The 24,772-nt window shown below is 37.8% G+C and overlaps 2 protein-coding genes and 1 non-coding gene across 8 annotated transcripts; all 3 read left to right on the forward strand.

Moving 5' to 3' along the window:
* Positions 1–2,161: 2,161 nt before the first annotated feature.
* Positions 2,162–2,233, forward strand: TRNAE-UUC (transfer RNA glutamic acid (anticodon UUC)). The gene has a single exon. It is a non-coding gene; the product is annotated as a tRNA-Glu (tRNA).
* Positions 2,234–8,457: 6,224 nt separating this feature from the next.
* FBS4 (F-box family protein) lies at positions 8,458–12,507 on the forward strand. 6 transcript variants are annotated; one of them, XM_089157147.1, is made up of 6 exons: positions 8,458–8,628; positions 8,762–8,842; positions 8,962–9,443; positions 11,205–11,279; positions 11,402–11,511; positions 11,628–12,502. In XM_089157147.1, exons 3-6 carry the CDS (start codon positions 9,057–9,059, stop codon positions 11,887–11,889), a joined length of 834 nt encoding a protein of 277 aa, XP_089013273.1. In that variant the 5' UTR covers positions 8,458–8,628; positions 8,762–8,842; positions 8,962–9,056; the 3' UTR covers positions 11,890–12,502. The 6 variants fall into 6 exon arrangements, with proteins under 6 accessions (XP_089013273.1, XP_089013272.1, XP_089013274.1 ...); XM_089157146.1 differs by having other exon boundaries at positions 8,793–8,842; XM_089157148.1 differs by having other exon boundaries at positions 8,793–8,842; positions 8,984–9,443.
* A 1,336-nt stretch (positions 12,508–13,843) lies between these two features.
* On the forward strand, positions 13,844–23,579 carry LOC149015275 (chloroplast protein FOR GROWTH AND FERTILITY 2-like). Its single transcript, XM_089155062.1, has 2 exons — positions 13,844–14,751; positions 22,458–23,579. Exons 1-2 carry the CDS (start codon positions 14,443–14,445, stop codon positions 23,295–23,297), a joined length of 1,149 nt encoding a protein of 382 aa, XP_089011188.1. The 5' UTR covers positions 13,844–14,442; the 3' UTR covers positions 23,298–23,579.
* The last annotated feature ends 1,193 nt before the right edge of the window (positions 23,580–24,772 follow it).

Below are 24,772 nucleotides of genomic sequence, written 5' to 3' on the forward strand. Positions count from 1 at the left end.
GCAATCTTTCACAATTGAATCTATGCAGGTGAACAAATAACAACTTGAAAAAACGATGTTGTGATCGCTTCAACTAGGTCGTAAGAAGTGAAGCCAATGTAGAGAAATGATAATAATTTGTCATTGAAGCGGTTAACACGGGGGCGAGAAGGTCGAGCACTGAAACGGCTGTTACTAGAACCCATTGTCACAAGTTTTCACGCACCTTCTTCTTTCAGGTTTCAATTATCCTGACTTTCCTAACTCCTCTTTCAGATTATGGATTTTGCTGTGAAGCTTCAGTAAAATAGTCGACAGAGAAGAGAAAAGAAGAGAAAAGAAGAAAAGTAGAGTAAAGATGGTATGGATTCTTAAATGTTTGAAGGTTTTCAGTGAATAGTTTCTTTTTTCTAAATAAGGAAAAATTTATCCTTCTTTTTTCGCACTCTGTGAAATTATAAAATTGAAATATTTACTTTCTAATAATTCTATAACTATAATAAGTCACTGTAGGTGGGAAGAAGGACATTTAATTATACACTAATTAATTTACTTGATCAAGTTTCGGTACTCTACTTGTTTTTCCATGTATTTCATGGAATCAAATTAATACTGAAGGTCTCTAGATTTCAGAAAGAAAAAGGGAAAAAGATAAAGAATATATATTATAAAAATTAAAAAACAAAACATGGAAATAAATTGTTAGAGAAAAATTACTTGAAAGAAGATTTCACACAAAATCCCGAAATATCATATAACAATTATTAGTAAAATTAGAAGGGAAAAAAAAAATGAAGAGGGATTTTAAGTGGGAAACATGACTTGAAAAAAGGAAAAGAAAAAAAAAAGATTCGATAGAATTTTCCAAATTATCACACTCATTATTAGAAAATTTTGAAAACAAAACATACAAAGCAATTTTAAGAGGAGAAAATCACTTCAAAGACTTTGAGAGAAAATTCCGAAATATCTTTTATCATTAATATGATCGTAGGTAAGAATTCACTTTTCTATTTGATTTTATCAATTTGAGAAAAAGAAAAAATATGGTACCAACAATTTTGTGAGACAAGAAAGTTATTACATAGTATATGATATTTGAAGAAAAACATGACATAATTGTCAAGAAAAATATTTGCCACGAAAGAATAATACATGCGTTTATATAATAATATAATATATAGCTATCCTATGAGGATGTAATCGAGATGTGCTTAAGGGCCTGTTTGGTTACGCGAATCTAGAGATTTCAAATCTCTGGATTCACAAATGGGAGATTTTTACCTGTTTGGTTGTGTGAATCCCTAGATTCATGAAATCTAGAGATTCACATTTTTACACTAAAAACGTGAATCTGTAGATTTATGGGTATGAGGTGAAATCCAGAGATTTCACCCATACTATCAAAGCGTTAAAGATTTGAACCATAATTCAATAAATATTTTTTTCAAATAAATCTAGAAATTTCATTCCAAAAATTCAAACTAACCAAACAGTTAATTTTACGAACCATGACTCTAGAGATTTGAAGTCTGTAGATTTGAAATCTCTAAATTTTTGAAATCTACAGACTCAAGTAACCAAACAGGCCCTAAGCTAGCCTGAGAGAACATCATTTCCCACAAGGAAGGAGAAAAAAGAAAAAGTTGGCCGTAGAAAAGGTAGGAAATGGGAAGATTTGTCCAATTGGGAATTCTTTCCCATTTTGTTAGCAACACAAAAATAAATGATCTTGGAGCTGCTTGAATAAGCCCTTAATTTAAATTCCTATTTAAGGCCAAAACCTAGTTTAGGGGAAAAGAAGAAAAAAAACTTTGGAGTGTGAATTGTGTTCAAAATTAAAAGTTTTTTTTTTTTTTTTAACTGAGGTTCATCCGGGCCAGCTTGCGCGCACCACGATTTACTTCCTCAGGGGGGAGCTTTATATTAATGCCGCCGAGTGGGTACGAACCCAAGACCTCCCCTAGGGAAGTTGGGTTTCTTTTTGTAATTTATGTGGTTGTGCTGGCCTCATCTTGTGAAGAATCTGGATAGGTAAAAGGAATCTTTCAATTTAACCATAGTAGATTTTAATATTGATGAAGACCCATTTTTTTACAAACCAACATGTATCAAAGCGGACTGATGAGTTTGAAGAAATTTAAGTCCAAAATTTTAACATTTTTCATCAACTATCAATTCATCCATTGTCGTCCAGTGGTTAGGATATCTGGCTTTCACCCAGGAGACCCGGGTTCAATTCCCGGCAATGGAATTTATACATATCATGAGACTTTTCCTTTTTGGGAGGAGACCTCGGCAAAGCCAAATGTTGAGGTAATATTTATAAGACATAATTTTTTTTAATTTTAATTCAATGTGATTGATGGACATGTGTCATTCATTCAATAGGAAATAAATAGTCCATTTCCTGATAAAATTTCCCTTTTAGCTCATAATGACTTGGCCACTTGGCATTCAAGAGGAAATTGTGGGACCTAGTTGAAGCCCACCAGGAATTTTGGAATGCAAATCCATCGGGCACCCAAGTCTCCTCTTCAGGCCCACTTCACCACTCAAAATTCCTCATAAGCAAATGGGCCAAGTTGGACCCTCCACCTAGGGGTGGGATAAAGCAAACTCCGATGCCTCGTGTAAGAAATCATATAGACATGTGTGCTTCATCGAGAAGGAAATGGATAGTCCATTTATGACAAAGAAATGGACCTGATAAAATTCCCCTTTTAGTGCGGAATGACCAGGCATTCAAGAGGAGATTGTGGGACCCAGTTGAAGTGGCAACTAGAGCTACCCAGGCCCACGAGGAATTTTGGAATGCAAATCCCTCAGGCACCTAGGTCTCCTCTTCAGGCTCACTTCACGACTCAAAACTCCCCATCAGCAAATGGGCCAAGTTGGACCCTCCACCTAGGGGGTGGGATAAAGAAAACTCAGATGACTCGAGTAGGAAATAGTATGGGTTTGGGCTTAGTCATCAGAAATCTTGATAGGAATATCATTGTTGCCTCTTCGAGCCTTAGATCTTCCAATATCTGTTGACGGAGGAGGCCTTAGATCTAAATCCCTAATGTCCAAACTCTAGATGCCTTACTATTGTAGGGTTACTCGGTTGGCAAAATTAACACTTCTTAGTGAAGAGGTTATGGGTTCGATTATGCCTGATGGTATGTTACGTAATGTCCCCTCCCCAATAATTAAAATCACTTGTTCCAAAAAAATGTTACATGCCCTATATAAAGCCCTAGGAAACTGTGTTTAGGGTGTTAACGGGGGTTGGGTTGGGTCAGGCCTACCTAGAAACCTAACCCAACCGTAGAGGCTAAAACTGAAACTCAAACCTTACCCAACCTTGTTAGGGTTTAAGAATCACCAACCCTAACTTGACCCTGACAAGGCCCAATCTAACTAGCCTGCCCGGATTAACCCTAATAAAATCAGGATGGCCCTAACTAAGCCTAATTTTAACCTTCAATCTAGTAGAATCGGTCCTTCAACCTTCACTAGTAGTGGAATTTTGAAAATACTACCTTTAACACTGCACTAATTTTATTTTTGTGCTTGTGTTAATAACTAAATTACACTAACATAGGGTTGTGTTGAGTTGGGCTAGGTTGGCCCAAAGGCCAACCCAAACCGACCTTGTTAGGGTTGATTATTTTGTAACCCAAGTCACGCCCTTCGGGTTGAAAAAATCGGGCTGAGATTGGGCTGAGCTTAGGGTGGGCTTGGGCCAAGCCAGGTCAATAGGTTTTTTTGACACCCTCAATTGTGTTTGGAAACAGATCACAAGGGGCTAGAATGGCTTGTCTTGGAGCTAGCTAGAAGTCCATCAACAGTGGTCTAGCCCATCATTGGTGATATTGGGCATCTTAGAGCTTATTTTCGAAGATTGTATTTTTTTTCTTGAGTTTTTTACAGGTTGCACGCTTTAGTGGGGCTTATAGTGTAGGTTGCATACTTTACTGCCCTATATTACAAATTATACACTCTCGAAATTAAAAATTGCACACTCCTAACATTCCATCCAAGATTCTGATATGTCATGAGTAAAATGACCATATTACCCTCAATACAAATTTGAATGTTAAATTACTCAAATACCCTCCTGATGGTAAATTATGTAAATACCTCCATGCACCTCATTTTAAATTTACAGGTTCAATTATTCAAATATGATTTTTTTTATAAGTGAATATGTATTGACTATTTTACCCTCATCTTAATTATAAATTTTAAATAAAACTTTGCATAAATGAAGAGAATGAAATTCTCACCATAATCTATAATAAACAAAAGTCTGTTATGGATTTTGAAGGCTTTTCTATTACTTTAAATAAAAACAAAACTGATAACACATAACAGATGCCAAACAATTTAAAATAATGAATAATTCTCGTAATTGAGAATGATAATTGATAAAAAAAGAGCATAATTGAAAATATTTTATGAAATATTTTATAAGAATGATGAATATATTCTTTCTTCATCCATCTTTTAAATCATTAATTCCTTTTGGAAAATCACAAGACCATTCTGAACCACGAGATGACCAAGACGACCACCGTGGAAAGGCCGAGAACCGAATGTGCCATTCAACCGGATCCACATCCTCTGTAATTCCTTTACCTACAATTCCTTATAATTCCTCGTAGGATTGTGCCACGTGGCATTTAAGTAATCCAAAGGTTACCCAACAAACTAGAATTTAAATAAAATTCAAATTTATGGGTGGGTTTAAATAAAATTCAAAATCTAGTTTGTTGGGTAACCTTTGGATTACTTAAATGTTATGTGGCACAATCCTACGAGGAATTACAGGGAATTGTAGATAAAAGAATTACAGAGGATATATGTGGATCCCATTCAACCATCAACGTTGTTGGCTTTAAAATATTTTGGTGCAAAACATTTACATTAACAGGGTCATGTTCCATTGTTCCTATAGTAATTTTCTCCATAACCAAGGAACCAGCATCAACCCGCGGTTCCCAACGTGGGTAAGAACCATAGAGACAATTTTAACAAATAGAAGAAAGAACCAATGCCTAGAAGGTGCCATCTCAAAACTTCTTCCTTGTTCCTTTGAAACAATACCTGAGAAGTCTCTTAAAGAAGTAGTCAACCATCGTGCGGCCAATGAAAAGACCGAGAGTTGTCATCAACCAAGTATAACATCTGATAAGAGCATATAAATGAACACTGTTAATATCAAAGACCATTTCAATGCCTTCTCTCCAAGTATCAGCAAGTGCTGCAGCACCTGATCCTCTTGTTTCCTCCAAGGAAACTCTTTCAATGGCTCAGGAAGAGAAGCCCAGATCTTCCTTGTGAAATGCTTCAATTGTGCTATCTTTATATTTGGTCCACTAAAATGGGCAATGGCTGCTCTTCTCATTGGACATGTTTCGATCGAGTGCATGAAAACTCTGAGAGCTTATGGACTGGATAACTGTGGTCTTCAATAAACTTTGAAATCTAGATGTTGCACAAACGCTTAGCGCCATAACTCTCTGACTGTCTTCTGCTGACGTTGCTTCAGGTTCAGCTCAACACTTCTCCCTTCGCAAGGCCTCAGCTCCAAGCTTCCCACATGGAGACCCCGCACGGTGTTGACTGTTGAGGAACCGCCGACTGAGATTCTTTTAAGTCAGAAAACAGTAATTTTTTACATTTACAATTTTACCCTTCATAATATTACGTGGGTTTCCGCAAAAAGAGTTGAAAACCAAAAATTAAAAACAACTTTCTATTTTTACAACAGAAATAGTTCCTATAAATAGTCTCAAACACAGCCGAAAATAAATTTTTAAGTAATAATTAAAAAGGAAAACGGTGCCAAACACAGCCTTAACTAATGGAGGTTAAGGGGGTATTCGTTATTACATGCAAAGTTTAAGATTGGGTTAGTAATTTAAAAAATAATAATAATAATAAATTAGTAATTTTTTTTAGCTCAGGGACAACACTGATTATCCTAAAATGATATGCAATAGGGTTTAGCATATTTGTTAGAGCATATGGTACTGACACCCCAAAATGAAAGCTTTAAAGCACTGACATCTTACTTTATATTTAAAAATCAAATCCCAAAATTGAATTTCCATTAGATATATCTGTCAAATTTATCACTGAAAACAATTAAATAACTGTTCATTTTATTTCAATTCCAAAAGCATCTTTATAATAAACAGTGATTTAACTGTTTTCAGTGATAAATTAGATAAATATATCCAATGAAAATCTAATTTTGGAGTCTCTGTATTTTTTAAACATAAAATAGGATGTCAGTGCTTTAAGGCCTCCTTTTTGGAATGCCAGTTTGCTAGTGCAATTTGCTCTATGTTTTATGTTTATGATGTCAAATCCCGTGAGTATCCATCTCTAAAACTACTTCACTTAAACCCATTATTTACTCAACTTTTACTTGAAAAAAAACAAGTGCAATAACCAATTTGTTGATGTATCAAGATACAATAATGTTTTTGAAAACATACATTTTCATGAATTTTAACTTATATTACAAACATGACAATTCCATCAAAGAATTTTCAACTTTTTTAAAATTATTTATATTCTTAAAGCAAGAAATACCATAAACTATTTTTGATACAACCATAATTTTATGTGTCTACATAAATAAAAAATAAATAAAACAGTTCAACAAAATAGCAGTGGACACAGAGGTGTTTGCTTCTTTATGCAAATGAATTATACATTATGGTCATATATACCTGCAAAATCTTAATTGAGGAAGTCTCCTTCCTCTAGAAAACTGTCGGAATTTATTAGTCATCAAACTCAACCACAAGAGTAGCTCCAACAACATTCCCCCTTATAAACTCTTAGTGCTAGTGTGCAACTCTTTTTTCTTCTTCTTTTACCGGTGAAATCCTCATGCAATTCTATTAACCCGCTCATAAAAGACTCTAGAAGGCTTAGCACATCAAGATTAAAGTATCTCCAACAACATTCCCCCTTATCAATTTGACTCAATTAGTATGCTACATCTTGATAACTCTTTCCATTGAATTTCACTCATTCTTTACCGGTGATCAATCCTAGATACAGGACGTCTCTTAAAGTCCCTTGCCAATAAAAGACTTCTAGAAGGCTTGCTAGCAACTGTATCACGGTTCTTTTGGTTTTATTATCAGTGGACCCGGGTTTAGTCAGGCGGAACAACCCGTCAATCAGCCGGTTCTAATCTAACCCATGACCCGGAAGTTAGATACTTTAACCGACCCACGACCCAGTTACGAGAATTGCGACTGGATTGGGAGGAATTTCTCGGTTAGCATAGTTACGCATCGGTCATCGTGTGCCACGTGCGGTGTACAGTTTAATTGGATCATGTGCAGGTGGAATCCAATGCTTTCCCACTTGTAATTAACCATAAGTTAAGCCTTGCACACGAGGGGCGCCAGAAGGTTACCGGAGTTCTTAACCGTAATTGCTTATTTAAACGGTCGTGATCAAATTTATCTAAAAAAAAAATAAAAATTCATATTTACCCCCAACATTTAATATTTTCGTCGGTGCGCTTACGTCCATGATTTCGTTTGGATCATATGCAGGAATCCTATGTTACATCACGTGAGGTGCTTCTTCTGTATCGTTAGATTGGAATCTATTTCTGATGAGTAGATGACGCTGAAGTGTCAGAGTAATTAGAAATGATGATTCGCCTCGGATCCCTTCTATTTTGTCACCGTCTTAAGTACCCTACGCTCCTGAAATGAAATCTGGTGATTGCACGACCAAAAGTTTACTGGACAAAAACACCCTCCTTTATGACTTTCGTGAATGCCGCTCTCTCTTACGTTTCGAGGTTTAATTTGTCCTTTCGTGCATTAACTTCCTCACTCGTAACTGCTGATGTGGTCTCACTGAGTCAGGTTATCCAAATCAAATCAAGTCCAGCTGTTGATTGACTGGAATACCCCTGGTTATTATTCAAAAATCCAAATTAATTTACCACGTGGTCCACGTGCAGGTCCTGTCCAGTGTCCACCCCAGATAGAAGGCTCATCGGAGATTATATATATATATTTTTTTTGTTTCTGAGAAGGACAGCTAGTGACCGCGAAATTGAAGCGAAACTCACGCAATGGGTGGACCAATTTAGGAATGTATGAGGGCAATATAGGGTCAGGGCAAAAAAGATTCCAATATTGGGTTTCCCTCCAAAACCCTTTTTCCTTTTTAAAATTAAAAACTAGATAAAAAATGTAAAAAATAAAACTCTGTCTTTAAGCTAATCTATCTCCCTCCATCTATTTGTCCCATCAGTGATGTCTACGCCGTCCGATTGACTCGTCCTGAGAGATTGAGAATTTAATCACCATTCTTTTTGAGCAGTAAAACCGATGGATGCACGCCACGTAGGCTTTGCTAATTAACATACATACTTGCTCTATTTATATAATTTAGGGTTTTTGTTTTTCTTACAACTGTTCCTTGAAAAATTTGGCGGGCAACCGCAAGAATTTCAAAAGCAGCAAACCCTAGAAAGCCGGGTCCCTCACTTGGCGATTTCCCTCTTTTCCAGTCCCACTCGCTTTCATTTCCGTAGTCTTCTCTCGTTCTGCTCTGGTTTATCGAGTATTTCAGTTTTTTTGCGGGTTGTTCTTCATTTACTTCTCCGCTAAGGTTCGTATTTTTCTCTGTTTCCTTCATTTTTTGATCATTTCTGTGTTTCTTCCTTGCTCTTTTTATCGTGGTCACAGTTCGAGTTCATTTATTTCTGTTTTGGGATGAGTTTTCAACATGAGGTTTTTATTAGGGTTTTTGATGGTAATCCCGGTTTTTGGCAGCAGGGGAGGAGGCAGAGTGATGGATTGTGCTTTCTGAAAGCTGCTTTATTGTAAGTTTTGAGTATTTCTTGTTTCTTTGATTTATGATTTGTGAAGAGCGGTTTCAGTCTAAGAAACTGAAACATTTCAGTTATAGTTTGATGGATATCCTTAAACTTATCTGCTTCAGGTTTTATTTTGATTGGTACTAGGATTGAAGCTTTGTCAGAGGTATAAAGGCGTTGTTTCTGAGGGGCGAAAGCTAAGAGAAATTAAAGGAATAGCATGGGAAAAGTTTCTCCGAAGGATAATGGATCCATGACTCCGAAACAGAAGAGGCGAATGAGGAACTCATCCCATAAGTATCTAAGGCCTGGAGCACTTGCTCAGCTTCGTTACAGCAAAGCGACATCTGCCAAGTCCTTCACAGATATTGGCAAGAAAAGAGTCGTTGTGCTGGATTCGAAGGAACCGGAAAGTGATTTAGGTCTTCAAAACAACTCTGCCGTTCAAAGCCCTCCAATGTTGTCGCCGGAAAGGATCAGTTTCCGTCCAATAGGAGGACCGCTTGATCTAATAAAAAAGAACATATTGCCAATCTCACCCAAGACTCCCCGAGCAGATGATTGTGAATCAGAATCGGCGCTTGAATCTTTGCCAATGGATATTCTGGTATTTCTTAAACGTCATGCTTTTACTCCTTTTTACAGTAGATTAAAATTGGTTCTGTTATCTTTTCCCACTACTAAATACTTGTGCTTTAGTCTTATACGCCTTGACTATCAGTTCCTGATTTCCTTTCATGTGGTTTAATCAATTCCGCTTATTGTTGGTTCTTGTTAATGTTTATTTGTGTATCTTTATTTTGGGTTTTTGAAGACATCTATTTTTGTCTGTGTGAAGATCAATCTTTAGTTTATTTCGAAAATTTATTTTCTGATTTTGCAAGTTCTATTGGTTTTTGGTTGTCTTTTCGATCATATGTGCTATTCCATTCAGCCTCTTCATGAGTAAGGTTTACTATGTTGCTTCTTAGCTTTCATTTATTTCTGTACTTTTTGTTGCCGGTTAGCTGCTAACCTTGATGTGTAAACTGATCCTCCATCCTTGATTAATGACCCTCCATCCTTGATTAATGACCTGACCGCATGGTCAGGTGGCCACCTTAAGTCAGTAATGAAGCACCATAGAGCTCTCGCTAGCTTTGATTGAAAACGTCAATGAGGGAATCAGATACATCAATTGTGCCTTAGCTTATGATTTATTTAGGGCTTACTTAACAATTCAGATACCTCAATTGTGCCTAAGCTTATGATTTATATAGGGTTTCCTTCTAATCTTTCTTGTGCCTTCTCTTGGTGGCCGTTCGATCTTAGGGCTTTATCCCTCTTTCAATGGTAAGAGTGGTTTTCTTACTTAGCACGCGCCCATCTCGTATTAATGGTAGCTACCTTCTATAACATGGATCACAAGCCCTGAATCCTACTGGATCACGCTCATCTTCACAATTGTAAAGATCCTTCTCTTCTGCGTAACTGATGGGTTTAAACCTTGGAACGGTCCCGACCACGCTTGAACCGCTCCCGGAATCAATGACTGGACCATGTTAAACCCGGTTCGGTGCTGTTTTATCCACATCACTACTGTATCGTGGAGTTTAGTTAATTTAGTTTTTCACATTTTCTTTTCAGATCATGGTTATATTCCTCTTGTACAGTTATGTAGTCAAAATTAAAATTATGTCCTTTTACTAATATTATCCAGTTTGAAGAAATTCAGTGAGATTCAGATTTTCATTTTCTCTTTTAAATGCTTGTTTTGAATTCCTTTTGTACCTCTTTTTTAATGTGAATTCATTGATGTTTATTGCTTCCGATATTTATCTTCTCTGTCTTATTTAATTTCACTGTCTTGCTTGACCAATTTATTTAAGAGGTCATCTGCTCTTTCCATTCAATTTTCTGGTCGAGAAGTTCAAACTCGAAGTATAAACTGCATGAACTATAGGATTTTAAATTAAACTAGGGGATATGGAACACCCAATACACACCATGCCTTTCTACTTCACTATTTGTTGTTGCCTCATTTCTATGTTTGTGAGACATGAATGTCTTGCTTGACACACATCAAGTACAGACGTGCTGCTGAATCTCTTGATCAGAGATTCATATTCTGGAAACAGCGTCCTTTGAATAGGGGGAGGCTGCATACATTTGCCCTCTATGTACACTGATAATGCAATGGCCTTTTGGATTGGGTACATTTGGGACCCCCACTGTTTGTTTTTATACACATGTAGGATAAAGTTATATTTGGAAAAACTGTTTTTGCACTTCGGTTGTTTGATATAAGATCTCATAGCTTTAGCTAAACGTTACTTGTACTTAAAAGCTTTTCAAGGTCACTAATTTATCAAATTTTGCGCTTTTTGAGGTTAAAATCCTTTGCCACTTGCACCATGACCAGCTGAGAGCAGTTTTCCATGTTTCCCAGAGAGTAAGGAAAGCTGTAAGTTCCTCTCTTCTCTCTCTCTGCCCTTCAGAAGAAACTTGGTAATATGATTTCTCCATCTTTAATTCATTTATATCTATCATTAAAAAATTGAAATGATTGTTGGATTTTTCAAACAGGTATTGCTTGCTAGACAATCCCACTTCAATTACACAACTCCTGATCGGTCTCGCCAGGAAATGTTGAGAACAAAGACTCCTCTTCCTACAGAACATTGGCCTTTTATAAGGTTGGTAACATAAATATAGAACATCCACAAGTTTATATTAGGAAATCCAAAACTTTTGTCCAGTTATTTTATGCAATTCTTGGTTTCATATGTTGATTATGTATCTTCATTCACAGTAAGCAAGATGGGAAGGGTATTTTGGTTCGAAGTCCTCACACCCCCAAAGCACCAAGACATGGTCCCCGACCTCCTTCTCGTCTCAATGTGGCTGAGATGCGACAAATTGCTGCTGTTCTTTTCCAGGAGTCAACATTTCCTTCAAGGTGCATGGTTCCTCCAGGCTTGCCAAAGCCTCTATGCAAGTCTGTGGCTTCTAATAGGGTCCTGTTCTATGAAGAAGAGTTATGCCATGCTGTTGCTCAGAATAAGCTTCGTTGATTGCCTTCACACTTCCCTTATTACTCCCTTTTGTCCTTATATGTATATAGGCCCTCTGCTTTTCTGGTTATAGTAATGGAGAAAGGATGCAGTTTTGTTGCTTGCCTTGGGTATGTTAGGTTTGATGAAGGGAAATCTTGTTTTGTAGTGGGAAATTAAAGGTTTAGTTATTAGTACTGCTATAGTTATTTGTGTAGTGTCTTTTGAACTGGTTATTGTATAGCTTCCATGTTTTATATTAGCATGTTCTATATGTTTGAAGTTCACAGTAATAGTTTTTATATTTTTCCACATTGCCACTCCTACTGACTTTCTTGACAAAATTGGACCTCATATATTCAGCTTATGTTTATGGTTCTTTCATTTCACGGGGTTGTTCCTACCTTTCATAGCACAACATGAATTTTGTTCGTGCTGCAAACCATGTAATTTTCTTCTGGTTCACTCCTTGGTGGCTTAAACAGTTAAACCTGAGCATTGTTTTAACTGTTAAATTCATTCCCAAACAAGTTTGCAAAGTATAATGCTCAAAGAGGTTGGCTTCATACATCAAGAGCTTGATATGTAGTGTAGTTCCAATTTGACTAGGGTCACAATGATGCTAATGTAGGGAAAAGAATTGAATAAGAGTTGGGATTGAGGGAATTCTCCTAATGTGGTGGTTTTATTCCCTGTTATGATATAGCCCTATGGTTTCAATAGTCATTTGTTTCACTCGACTTCTCTATTGATTTCCTACTTTCCCAATCTTTTTCGTTAACTGGTGTTTTGATCTGATTAACTGGATATTGGGGCATGTAGGTTTGTCAATTTGATAGGTGGAAAAGATTGCTACGGATACTGATTTCAGGTTGACCATATGGGCTGCATTGGATGATATCAACCTTCTTTTTGCACAGGAACATTTTTACCTTTGATTGCATTAGCATTTGTAAGCACCTTGAACTTAGCTGGAAAATTTGTAGGTTGTAAATTTCTTTTCTCTCCAAGGGAGATTAACAGTGTAGCTGACTCTCTAGCACGGAAGGCTGTCTCCTCATCGGGGAGGTTTGACTGGCCTATTCCACTACCTGGATTTCCAGGCTTTGTAGCTCGGATATATTTCCTATTGTTTCAGTTGAATGAAATGTGGTTTACCAAAAAAAAAAAAGTAAGCACCTTGAACGTTGAATGCGAATAATCTTGAGCAGAAGTTCTTTATCCAATTTTATGTAACACTTTCTCCATTTCATTGATGATGATATTGGACAAATTCCATAGTAATTCTAAACACGTCAAGATTGTGAAATATTAGATATACATAAGAGATTATATTTATGCATTTGGATGTCTATTTGATGTGGCAATAAACTTATGTTCCAAACTGGCAAAATTATATTGGATGGCATTTTCGAATAATGATAGAATATAAACCAACTTATGTAGTTGGACACGATAGGTGGCATCTTTTTATATAAAGATTTTAACACCAAGGAGGCTTTAAGTCATCATTGCTCACATCTTTCCTTTCCCCCTCCCCTCATTTGAACTTACGAGACTCATCTTTCTATTTATTGGACGTCTATATGAAGAGTCTGGATTACCTTCCCATCACGGGAAACATTGTGTTCAACTCACGGTTTAACAACCACATAGAAGAGAGTTCAAAACCTCTAATGGGGATGCACATTATTACCTCCCGATCAGGCGCTGATCAATACTCCTCTACGAAGGCACGTGTCCGCCAAACTCCTCCATGGGCGGTCCAAAATCTCCATGTTTACCCCCCCCCCAAAAAAAAAAAAAAAAATCTATTTTTGCAACCACAACACCTTTAATTGGATCACATCAAAGAATACTTAAAAAGCAATTAGTTGAAAAAAGGTGGAGATTTTAAAGCTTCAATTTTTTTTGGTCTTTAAAAAGCAATTACTTGAGAAAAGGTGGAGATTTCAAAGCTTCAACTTGTTTTGGTCGCCACCACTAATTGTATATGGCTGAAAAGGTATTAGGGAGAAGACATTTAAGACAGATTTAGTTGCAAGTTTGGTGAAGATAAAAGCACGATCGTTACTGGTGCTCTCACCATTGTTGTGGGTTTTAACGTGTCATCTCATTGTGATCAATCACCATTGTTGTGAGTTTTCCTGAGACTTGTTTGTTTATTTATCACACCTTCTGACTTTTAGAAGGAACAGTCAAAATCCAGAAGCTTGTACTGTTGAACGGGACCCTTTGGACATTAAATTGAAATCCAAGCCTTCCTTCTATTAGGTCTCATTTACGATTTTACTTCATTAATACTTTTTCCTTTTTCTGCAATTGAAGCAGCCATTACAAGCTCAACCACTACCGTTGTCTGACCATTTTTTTCGTTTGAAATGTTGAACCCATGAGAGAGAGGAAGCCATCGATGTTGACCCTCTTCGCCCTGTTATAGTTATTCCAAATCAAAGTCAGATCTCACACGATTCATTGGTTTGGTATGTGATTGAAAGTTCGTCTTTTTCGATCAGCCTAAATCTCCATCTTTCAAGCTCTGTTCAGGTTTGAAATTTGCAGAGGAGGAGGGCCATGGAGAAGCTTATTTATTCTGCTCCTATACCTTCTAAAAACCTTTTGAAGGGTCACGCTTTTCTTTCTCAAACTGCTTCATTTAATGATAGAAGATTCAAATTTCAGTCGGTTCCTTGTGCTGAACTCAGACACGTGGGAACATTTTTCTACAAGCAGGCGGAAAACCCACCATCTTCTTCTTGTTTTTCGTCTAGATTATTCGTTCAGTGTTCTAAGAAGGCTCTGGATTTGTCCGTCCCTGCTCAGGTTTCACCCAAGACTCCTTTTCTTGACCCGACTGCAGATGAAGATGCAAAGCGGCAGAAAGTATGTCTGAATCCAAAACCCGTATATCTCCTTTTTCTTGGATGAAAATTTTCTTTTGTTGGCTTATGATACTTTTCTCCGTCTGCACCAATTGTCTAATCATCTTTACATAAATGTAATATCAAAATAGCAGAAGGAATCCTTGAATAGGGACGTAGTGATCTTTTTATTTTGTTTTTGCTTGATTTTTAGGCTTTTAATCAGTTGGTCTCTTCCTGGATTATAAGTTTTTAAGGATATTAGTTGCAGATGATGGGTCCTAGCTATTGGAGTTATCTAGAAATTGTTTTGATGCCTTGGAATGTTTAAGATGTGAACTTAGCAAGCTGTTGGCCATGTGTCTCCTTCTCTTCATACTGTGTGGATCTTATTTTCTCTCTTGTTTGCATTGTCTTCCCCCTACTTCACATTTTTTCGTTTTAGCGTTACTGCTCTTAATTTTAATTTTTTAGCTAATATTTCTATTAAGTGGTTCAACTCCCCACTCACCCTTTTTACACCAGAAAGGAGCTCTTTAGGTTAAAATATGTGCCCTGAGGAGAGAACTTCACTATATACTATTGCAAATTTATATCTAGTTGCACACAAAAAAGGGCTGTAGAAACATAAGAAGCAAAATTCTAGATCCTAGCACTTGATTGCGTAACACTTTCTTTTTCTACTGGTAACACAGAGATTTTGTTGGTAGTGGAATGAGATTGTGCAGAAGATAGCATATAAGGAACCAATATTTAAGGCCAAAGTCTAAAAACCAGTGCTTGCATGTAGACCCACATATGGTAAATTCTTAGACTTACTCCCAGAACATGATTAAAAAATAAAAATAAAAAATTTTCCCTACAAAAAGGAAAATTTCCTTGAGTTTGGAGGTAACTAGCTTTCCTGGTCAAGTGTATGTATCTAATTTGTTGAGATTACTGGACACTTTTTAGTAAATTATAAACTGGATTCCCATATTTAGGCTACTTTGTAAAGATGGTGCTTTCCGGGTGAGTAAAAATATATTATAAAAACCCCGAAGGGAAAGAGACTACAAACACCCTGAAAGGGGAGGGGGAACCTGGCTACTAGAGCGGAGGAGAAGCTAACAAAGAACTATCTAAACCCCAGTTAACAATGATATGCCTGTTCCTCGGGTATCAGCTAAGGGTCTTGGGGGGGAATAAGAGCTAAAATCTAGAACTAACATCATTGCAGATGGCCTTCCATATCTGGTCAGGAGATCTAGATTTGGTAGTCCATCTGCACAAGTTGTACTTTCATAAAGACGTTGGTTTTAGGATTGTTCTTTCGGTTCCTAACTTTAGGAGCATTTTCTTATATTTTGGCCCAGGTAAGACATGAAGATATTTGCTTTATAATTTGGATATGAATCAGTTTGAAGACCTGTTCCAGCTGGAATTAGAGGGCCTTGGAGTCAATCAAGGGAAACTTTTCTTTTTATGCTTTTCCTAGACTCAAAATTATTTGTGATTACTTTTCCCATTCATCTTTCAATTGACTAAGAGGATATGATTGGGTGCCTACTAAAGGGGAAGTCCTCTTGAATTTCAGTGGCCTCAAGATTCAACTCCTAGAACTTTCAGCAGTTTTGAGAAGCACGATTTAGCAACCATCTTTTCTGCCTTACTTGGTTTACTTAGAGATGTATTTTGTATTAACCCATTCCTAGTAATTTCTGTAGTTACTTTTTCCAGAGGATTTGTTTGCTTTAGGCTTTCTTTTTGGTAAGTTGAGTGGAAGTGGTTTCAGACTTTAAAAATTGCTATTTCGATGCAGTTCTCCAATTTCAGATACCCTCTTCTGTTGCCTCTCCTATGTAGTTGTATTTCTGAAAATTTGGTAGCCAAATCTTAGTTATTCTGTAGGCCCAGTTTGTGTTGTGCAGTTAAACTTGTTTGTGATACTTTTGTGCACATAACTGTGTCACTGATGCAAAATTGGGTACGTTTACCTTCAAGCCACATGACCTTTCTGCATGTAAAGTTTATGTTTCTGTCGAGACATGTCTTGATGATTTTTTTTCCGAATTATGATTTCAGCTCATGCATAACTATGAACATGTATTCTGTAGGAATTATCAAAACAAATTATAATATATGGATCTTATTGTTGCTCCATTTGTACTATTGGCTATTGCAATGCCTTTTATTACTGCATTTAGGGGTGCGAGTTTGGCCCTGATAGCCGTCCTGGCCCACCCTGAGCCCAAACAGGGTTTAAATTCAAAATTATGACCCTAAGGGTGGGGCCATTAATGGTTGAGTGTTTTGTTAAGGTGGCCCAGCCAATATCACTTTGTAGGTTATTTTTGGTAAAAGTAGGACACAAGTATAGAATTATGCATTGGGTTTTTGGGTCAAGGTCAGAGTCAGGGTTAAGTGCCTAACTAAGCCGGGCCCGGCCAGATCCTATATGTCAGGGTCAGGGTTTTGAAAAGCCCAGCCCAACCTGAAGGGCATTAGATGGGAATGATCTACTTCATCCTCCTGATCCAATTTCCAAGACTGACGAGAACTCAGGCATCCACCAAATGTTGTGGGATTGTTACTCTCATGAAATGTGGGAATCATCGGCTTAGTTGAAATCTTCTTCTGTTGTATGAAGCTAAACCTTTTCTGAACAGAGAATTGTAGTTTGAACTGTGAGTGGATGGTTTCTGTGTTTGTATGTTATTTTGAGGTATTTATAATTCTTCTTCATCTGATATGGTAAAACTGCGGAAGAATAAAGAATAGAAGTATATAGCTAGGTTGTGGAACTGGAGTTCCGCAGTTTACTGGCCCGTAGGGTCTCACAAAAAGGATTTTCTTTTCTGGAGATTCTGGATGTTGAAAACAGGCCCGCATGATTTTCATCATATAGATAAGGGAAATTATTAGTTCCTTGGATACGTAAACTTGAATTAAAAAGGACTTCTGAAATTCCAAAGCTAGATGGAATCCCCAACACCTAGCAACTAAATCCCATGCATAGAAAAACTGACCCTATGATTTTTAAAACTGTTCCTAGATATACAAGCTACAAACAAGACTGATAAGGGAAGGCAATAATGTTAGGAATATGGAAGCAAATACCTACCTAGATATTTAACAGAGATGACATCAAGGGACCAAATAAATAATTAGGCCACTCATCGGCTCTTATAGAAGCTTCATGCAGACTAGGCCTAGCAAGATCATGCTAGGTCTTGCCTTGGCTAATTTGGCTGGGCTGCACATGTAGCCTGGGGGCTCATATGACCTAGGCCTGGGCCTAAGCTGGTATGTTATGGGGTGCTTGATTGTCTGAGAAGGCTTGGCTGGGGCTGCCAACAGTTCAGCATCAAGTCCCATCTTCTTTGGTGAAACTGGTCCCAGATTTACATTAAGCTTAAGAAGGCCTAGAATGTGGTTCTTATTCTATTAGGGCTTGCATCTTTAATATCTCCAATCTGCCTGTGAGTGCCAAAAGAACTATAGTGAATGCAGTAAACATGTTTTGTTCCCTTGTTGCATATGCTAAACTGAAAAGTCAACTCGTGCCATGCTATGCTTCCACAAGTGTCAAACTTTCAGAAGGAGTAGGTCGTCACTTTCAGGTTCAGCCTCCTGAAGTTGTGGGATTTCATTGACAGCCAATGTCTCAAGGATACTATCAACACAAATTTGACTGGTAGAATTGGTCACTTCAAGAGGAGAACCAAGGATGCTTCGACGCAAATTTGACTGGTAGGATTGGTCACTTCAAGAAGAGAGCCGATCATTTAGTCTACAAACTCGGTTCGCTAAGATGGCTGTATTTTTCAACAGTTGTTTCATCATTCTTGACTTCATCTAAATTTGCTCTAGTAAGGACTTCTTTGGTTAAGTCTGCAATCTGTACCTAAGGGCTAGTGGTCTCTTGTTTTGCCTGTACAGGACAACAGTGGCATCACATTCAGTGTTGTTCCATAGCTCTAAGTTAGTCAACTGAGTCTCCAAATGGTTTACTGGTATATGCGCATTGTCCAACTACTCTTGGAATTTGTTCCAAGGCTAGCCTTCAAGTGGATAAAGCTTGTATGGAGTAAAGAATATATTTCACAGTAACCGAATTTGCTCCTGTCGTTTGAGGGTTATTCTCTTCACCAGACTTAGCTTTGATATCAAAATAATGGAGAATCCAGGAAAGGATTCTGGTAGGATCAATGTGGAGACAATGCAAGAGGGATCATGTTGTTCGTGACCTGTTCTTTATTGAGGCCATGAGTAGAAAGACGGGAGGTGCAGATGCTAAAAGTTGAACAGTCATTTGCAGTTTCAAGAGTACAGGTCTGAGAGAGGTTTAAAAGTGGGGAGGGGGAATAAGGGAGAGGATGAGATGCTTGATGGATATTGAAGATTAGTGAACTGGAGATCCACTATCTTTCAGGAGATGCTTTGATTGATAATGAAGATAGGTGTAGATCTGGAGTCTACCAGTTTTTCAGCTTCGGTGTCCACCTTGGCTGCTACCAGAGATATCCACTCTGGATTTATTTCATTGAACCCTTCAGCCACTTGATGTCCACAAATAAATTCATATGGGAGCAAATTTGGAATTCTGCAGAGCTGCTGCTGGTCCTGCATCACACTCATATCTTAATCTGGTTTTTTCTTTGACCCCTCCCCCTTTCTCCTTTCTAAGGTGGGTCTTCTTGAGTAATGTGATTGATCTCTTCTAGCAAAGACAGTGGTAATGGGATTACCTAACATCACTCAAAAGTTAAATGCATTTTGTTGGATGTTTTAGTTGCTTTGAACTTTGATTGCTGGCATATATGTTGTAGTTCCACACTTTTATTAGGATATTGCCATTTTTGTGATCCCATATTTTCAGATCTAAATGTTTAAATCCTGTATTTTGTTTTTTTTTTATTCTTTCCATTCTCTAGATGTCTTATTTGGTTTTTGACCATTTTCTTCAAATTCTGAGTTGTTCTAAACATGCAATATGAGACTCAATTGCTTTTTCCTGTACCTTTAAACTCACTCTAGACTTTACCGACTAAAGCATGTTAAAGCAGGTCTGGACTCATAGAAACCTATTCCAACCTAAATAAAGAATTTTGATCACATTAAAAACAAAGTAGCTAACTAGAATATCTAATAACTAATTCCTGTATGCCTACCTCTTATCAATAACTTTGATACATTCTATTACAAGGAAAACTTGTTGGACTAAAGACCCAACATGCACAGAATCCAACACAAGGCTTATTTCTACTAAAATGTTCCCTGCTGCCATGTTTTCTATTTGCCTCACCTGTCTTCTTCTCTTCTAATTCTCCAACCAGACCTTGAAAAGTATAAAGGAATAACCACTTCCATGGGCCAAAGGCAGAAATTAAAATTCTTGCAGAAGATTTCCCCCTTTATTCCAATCCGATTATTGAGGTTTAGGGTTTAGGGATACAATTTCCTTTCCTATTCTCATTCAATGTAGCTCCAACAAATGATAAGCTATGAGAAGTTCAATTGAGGTGGCATGACCACATTTAGTGGCGACCCTTAAATGAACTTGTACGGAGAAGTGATTTAATCCAGATTGAACAAATTAGAAGAACAAGGGGCAGACCTAAGATAATCTTTTAAAAAAGTTGTGAGAAAGGATGTGCATACCTTAGGCCTTGTATCTAGTATGGCCTCAAACAGATCTGATTAGAAAGCAAGAATCCCTGTACCAACCCTGTTTAGTTGGGAGAAGGCTTGTTATTGTTCTATTCCAATTCGATTATTCAAGGGGATCGCCGTACTTTGCAACCATTACAATAACCTTGGGGGGAAACTGGAAAGCATTATCTTGCAAAAGTAGCCAAAGCTTGGCCATCCTTTTCCTAAATAGTAAGAACTAAAAATTTCCACCACTCTGATTTTGTCAGAGTGATGAAAACGAAGGAGTAGTGGGCGTATGAAATTTCAGATTTTTCTGGGTCTTGGGTGAATTTAGGGTTTTGGGTTTGGGTTGGTTGGTTGGTTTTGATAGGCCATGGGATCTCTACTTGGGTAAATTTTGGTGATCCAAGGGGTCTGAGAGGATTAGGGGTCTTTCCAAAACCTTATGGGTGAGAAGGAAATAGTTGAAGGGTTGGTCACATGGGGAATTCTTGGGTGGATCTTTGAGAACCTTTCCAAATCCTTTTCTTTCCTCTTCTTTCTTTCTTTCTTTTCTTATCCTTTCTTTCTTTTCTGATCTGCCACAAGAAGCAGAGAAGCCGAGAGGTTGGGTAAGGGTTATAGGGGTTATGGCTGGGGATGGAAAGGTTTGGATTAGGTCTAGGAGAATCATAGAAGGGTGGGAAGGGGGTTAGGGGTCTGCGCAGGGTAGGGGAGGGGACCTAGGTGGTTTACAGAAGCAGGGGGTGGGGATTCTGTCTTGTGCAGGAGCAGAACTGGGTAAGGGAGGGCTGCAATGGGTTGTAAGGGTGCTGGACTTACCTGGAACTGATCTGAGTTGAAATTTGCAAATATAAGGTTGAAGATGATTGCTGGATTTGTTGGTTGAAAGCTGAAGATGAATGCTAGAATTTGCAGAACTGAATTGAGAAGTCTGAAAAGACAACTGCAGGGTTCTTCTCAAAGGAACCCTGCCAATACCTCCTTGGCTGTAATATTCTCAAAATTTTATTCATCAAAACTGATTTATTTGGTAGGCATGAGAATATATAGCCTTTACAAGACCCCAAATTAGAATCAAATTCAAAAGGTCCAACTGACTTTGACTTGGACTCCTTACTAGATTAGACAACCCTGACTACAATAAGAACTTAATTAGGATTCTGTAATCAGATTAGAAACCCAACTGATTACTCAACCAATGAGAAGGGAAAAACCAAAAAGGACAAAAATAGCCATAGAGGGGTCATGTGGCTTCTGCTGGGCCTCTTTTTGCTGTTCACATCATAGAGATTGATGCTCTACCGGTATATTGGTCATTATACTTCCACTGCAACTCATGGAATTACAAGAATTGATCTTGCTTGGATATCCAACTTAACAACTTCTCAATGGAACTAATATTATGGAAAACAGAGAAGCTGTAAGTGTCCAATATTATGCTTGTCAAGTGACCGAAATAGCTAATTTCCTGTAAGACAACATTCCTGATCTCCAACACTGATCCAATTGGCTTTAATGAACAATCAAAACATAAATTTCCTCATCAACTGGTTTGGTAGTTGATGTCTGGTATATTTAACTCTTTGGGATACTTTTGATGGATGATTATGCTTGTCAAGCTTGAGAAACAGTGTTTGGTACTGAAGAAATGCTTGGCATTTTACTCCAGCTTTCTGTCTCCTATCTGCTACAGTTAAAAGGATTCCCATATGCATGCCAAAAGTTTCCAAGCTTTACATGCTGAATACTTTTGATGAAGCACATACGTTCTATGTAGAGACATTCGACTACAGTCACTTCAGTTTCTTTTTTTTCCCATATGCATGCCAAAAGTTTCCAAGCTTTACATGCTGAATACTTTTGATGAAGCACATACGTTCTATGTAGAGACATTGGACTACGGTCATTTCAGTTTCTTTGGTTTCCCATATGCATGCCAAAAGTTTCCAAGTTTTACATACTCAATACTTTTGATGAAGCGCATACATTCTATGTAGAGACATTGGCCTACAGTCATTCAGTTTCTTTGGTTTTCTCCTTCAAGATTGATAATTCTCATATGATTTATCTATTGTCAAATTGATCCAGAAAATCTCTGTTGGAGCGTTTATGCTGTTGTCAGCTCTGATAGTGTTCTTAATTCATCCAGTTCTTACTCCTCTGGCCTATGCCACTGTGCAAACTGCTGCTAAAACTGGGGGCTCTGCTACTGTTGCTGCAGTAGGAGGAAGACTTTTTCGGGCTGAACTGCTAAGTAGTGCTTGGACTGGTTTCTTTGCTGGTTGCTTACACACATTATCGGGGCCGGATCACCTTGCTGCTTTGGCTCCACTCTCCATTGGGCGTACATGGTTGGAGAGTGCTGCTATGGGAGCTCTATGGGGTTGTGGTCATGATGCAGGCCAGGTCATTTTTGGCTTGCTTTTTTTACTACTGAAGGACCGTCTTCACATTGAAATTTTTCGCACATGGGGTACAGTAGTAGTTGGCATAACTCTACTGATCATTGGTGCCATGGGAATCAAGGAAGCATCAGAAGTCCCTGCTTCTGTCACTCTTGAGAATGGGGAGTATGATGTTAATGTCCTTGAATCTCTGGAAATGCCAATAACTGGGAAAAAGAAAATTGGGGTTGCAACTTTTGCTACAGGTGTAGTCCACGGGCTGCAACCTGATGCACTGTTAATGGTGTTGCCTGCATTGGCGCTTCCCTCACGTGTGGCTGGTGCAGCTTTTCTAGGTATGTTCTTGCTTGGAACTGTGTTAGCCATGGGAAGTTATACCATGTTTTTGTGTTCTTGTAGTCAGGCCCTGAAACAAAGGGTCCCTAGAATTACGGAAAAACTAACATGGGCTTCTTCCCTTATAGCAATTGCTCTTGGAAGTTCCATCCTCATCAGCCAATTCCTTGGTATTAGTCTGTATTAATTTTGGTCTTTTTTTAGTTGCCCACTTTTTCAAAGCACTCCAGTAGTTTAGTATGAAAAAAGGGTCTTTAAACAGAGTAATGTGTAGGTTCACAACTAAAATCTTCCTGTATCACAAATGGCTCAGGAAGAGGGAATGCTGTAGGTTTTCATATAAATCCTTTTAGCTTTTGCAGGCTTAAACCTTGAATACCTTATATAAGGTTAAGTTTCAGGTTCATTTGCTGAAATAGTTGTATTCATTTCTTTATGATTAAATGATCTTGACAGCCTGGTTTTATAATTTTTTTTTTGTATCAATTTCATTCTTAATTGCTGAGATTTATTAGAGGGTTAATTCAGAAATGTTAGTATCATTGTATGAATGACTTGAAACACCTGATTGACCAGTATCTTACACAATCTTATACTTCATCTTTCTGTTCTCCAATCACGCCCCATCTTATTCTTCCTCCCCCCCACCCCTTTCCCCCCCAAAAAAAAAACACTAAGAAAGAGAGGGAACTTGCTAGTTCCAAGGGGGGGGGGGTGTATAACATCCTATGCAAATCGAGAATGTCATTGTGCCCTTTCCCGGCATAAGATGTAGAGAATGATGCTAATCTCCACAAGGAACCAGAGCCTAACTTTGGGCATCTATTTGATTACGTTGGCTGCTTTCCTGGTTCTTTTGTGGCGTAAGTTCCTAATGTGCTGTTGAACAAGGGACCTGTTGAGTTCTATGGCGACAACTCTATGGTGTCACTTGTAGCCTCTGCTATAGTGAAAAGAAATATACTGGATGCACTTAATTGTTTTTTTTTTCTTTCTTTCTTCTCCTTCTCTCTTTTGGCTTTAGCCAACACTTCTCCTGTTTGAGCTTTCTAGAGAAAAAGTTGATGTGAGAATGAGTAATTTAAGTAGTTCCTTTTTCATTTTGTTCTATCAATTTCTCTTCCCTGTTGATTGCATTTCTTTATAAATGGTAAACTTAAGAGTCATTGAGAAGAAAATTTTAATTGGTGCTTATCTGCCGCTGCTGCTATTTTTTAGTGGCTTTGAACATTTTAATGAGAGATGTGATAACCCAAGATGCAACTGAGATAGGAAAACAAGATATGCATGATGTCATCTGTGTCTCAAAGTTCTGGCCCAGAAAAAAAATGATGGTCGTTGGTCAAGCATTTCCTGGTACTCAGTTCAGTTCAACATGCTTTGGTTGCATGTTTGGTAGCACTGTTGGGTCTACAAAGGCTTGTTGTACCCAGTTCTATTACTTAGTATTGTTTGGAGTCAGTCTTATCTCTGCCTTGAATAGCTATAATCAGAAACCTGAATATGCAGGTTCTTGTTAATTCTGAAGATTAAGCCCATCTGAGTTAATACTTATACATGTGTTCTAGTTTTCTGAGTAGGGTCTTGTGTGAACGCAAATATCTTGATGGAAATCGTATTGTCACTAATGTCTGGAGCATCTGGTTTTTCCCCGGTAGCTCA

The sequence above is a fragment of the Hakea prostrata genome, chromosome 5 (assembly GCF_041222555.1).
Source record: "Hakea prostrata isolate BN-2017 chromosome 5, UWA_Hpros_2, whole genome shotgun sequence".
Classification (NCBI taxonomy): Eukaryota; Viridiplantae; Streptophyta; class Magnoliopsida; order Proteales; family Proteaceae; genus Hakea; species Hakea prostrata.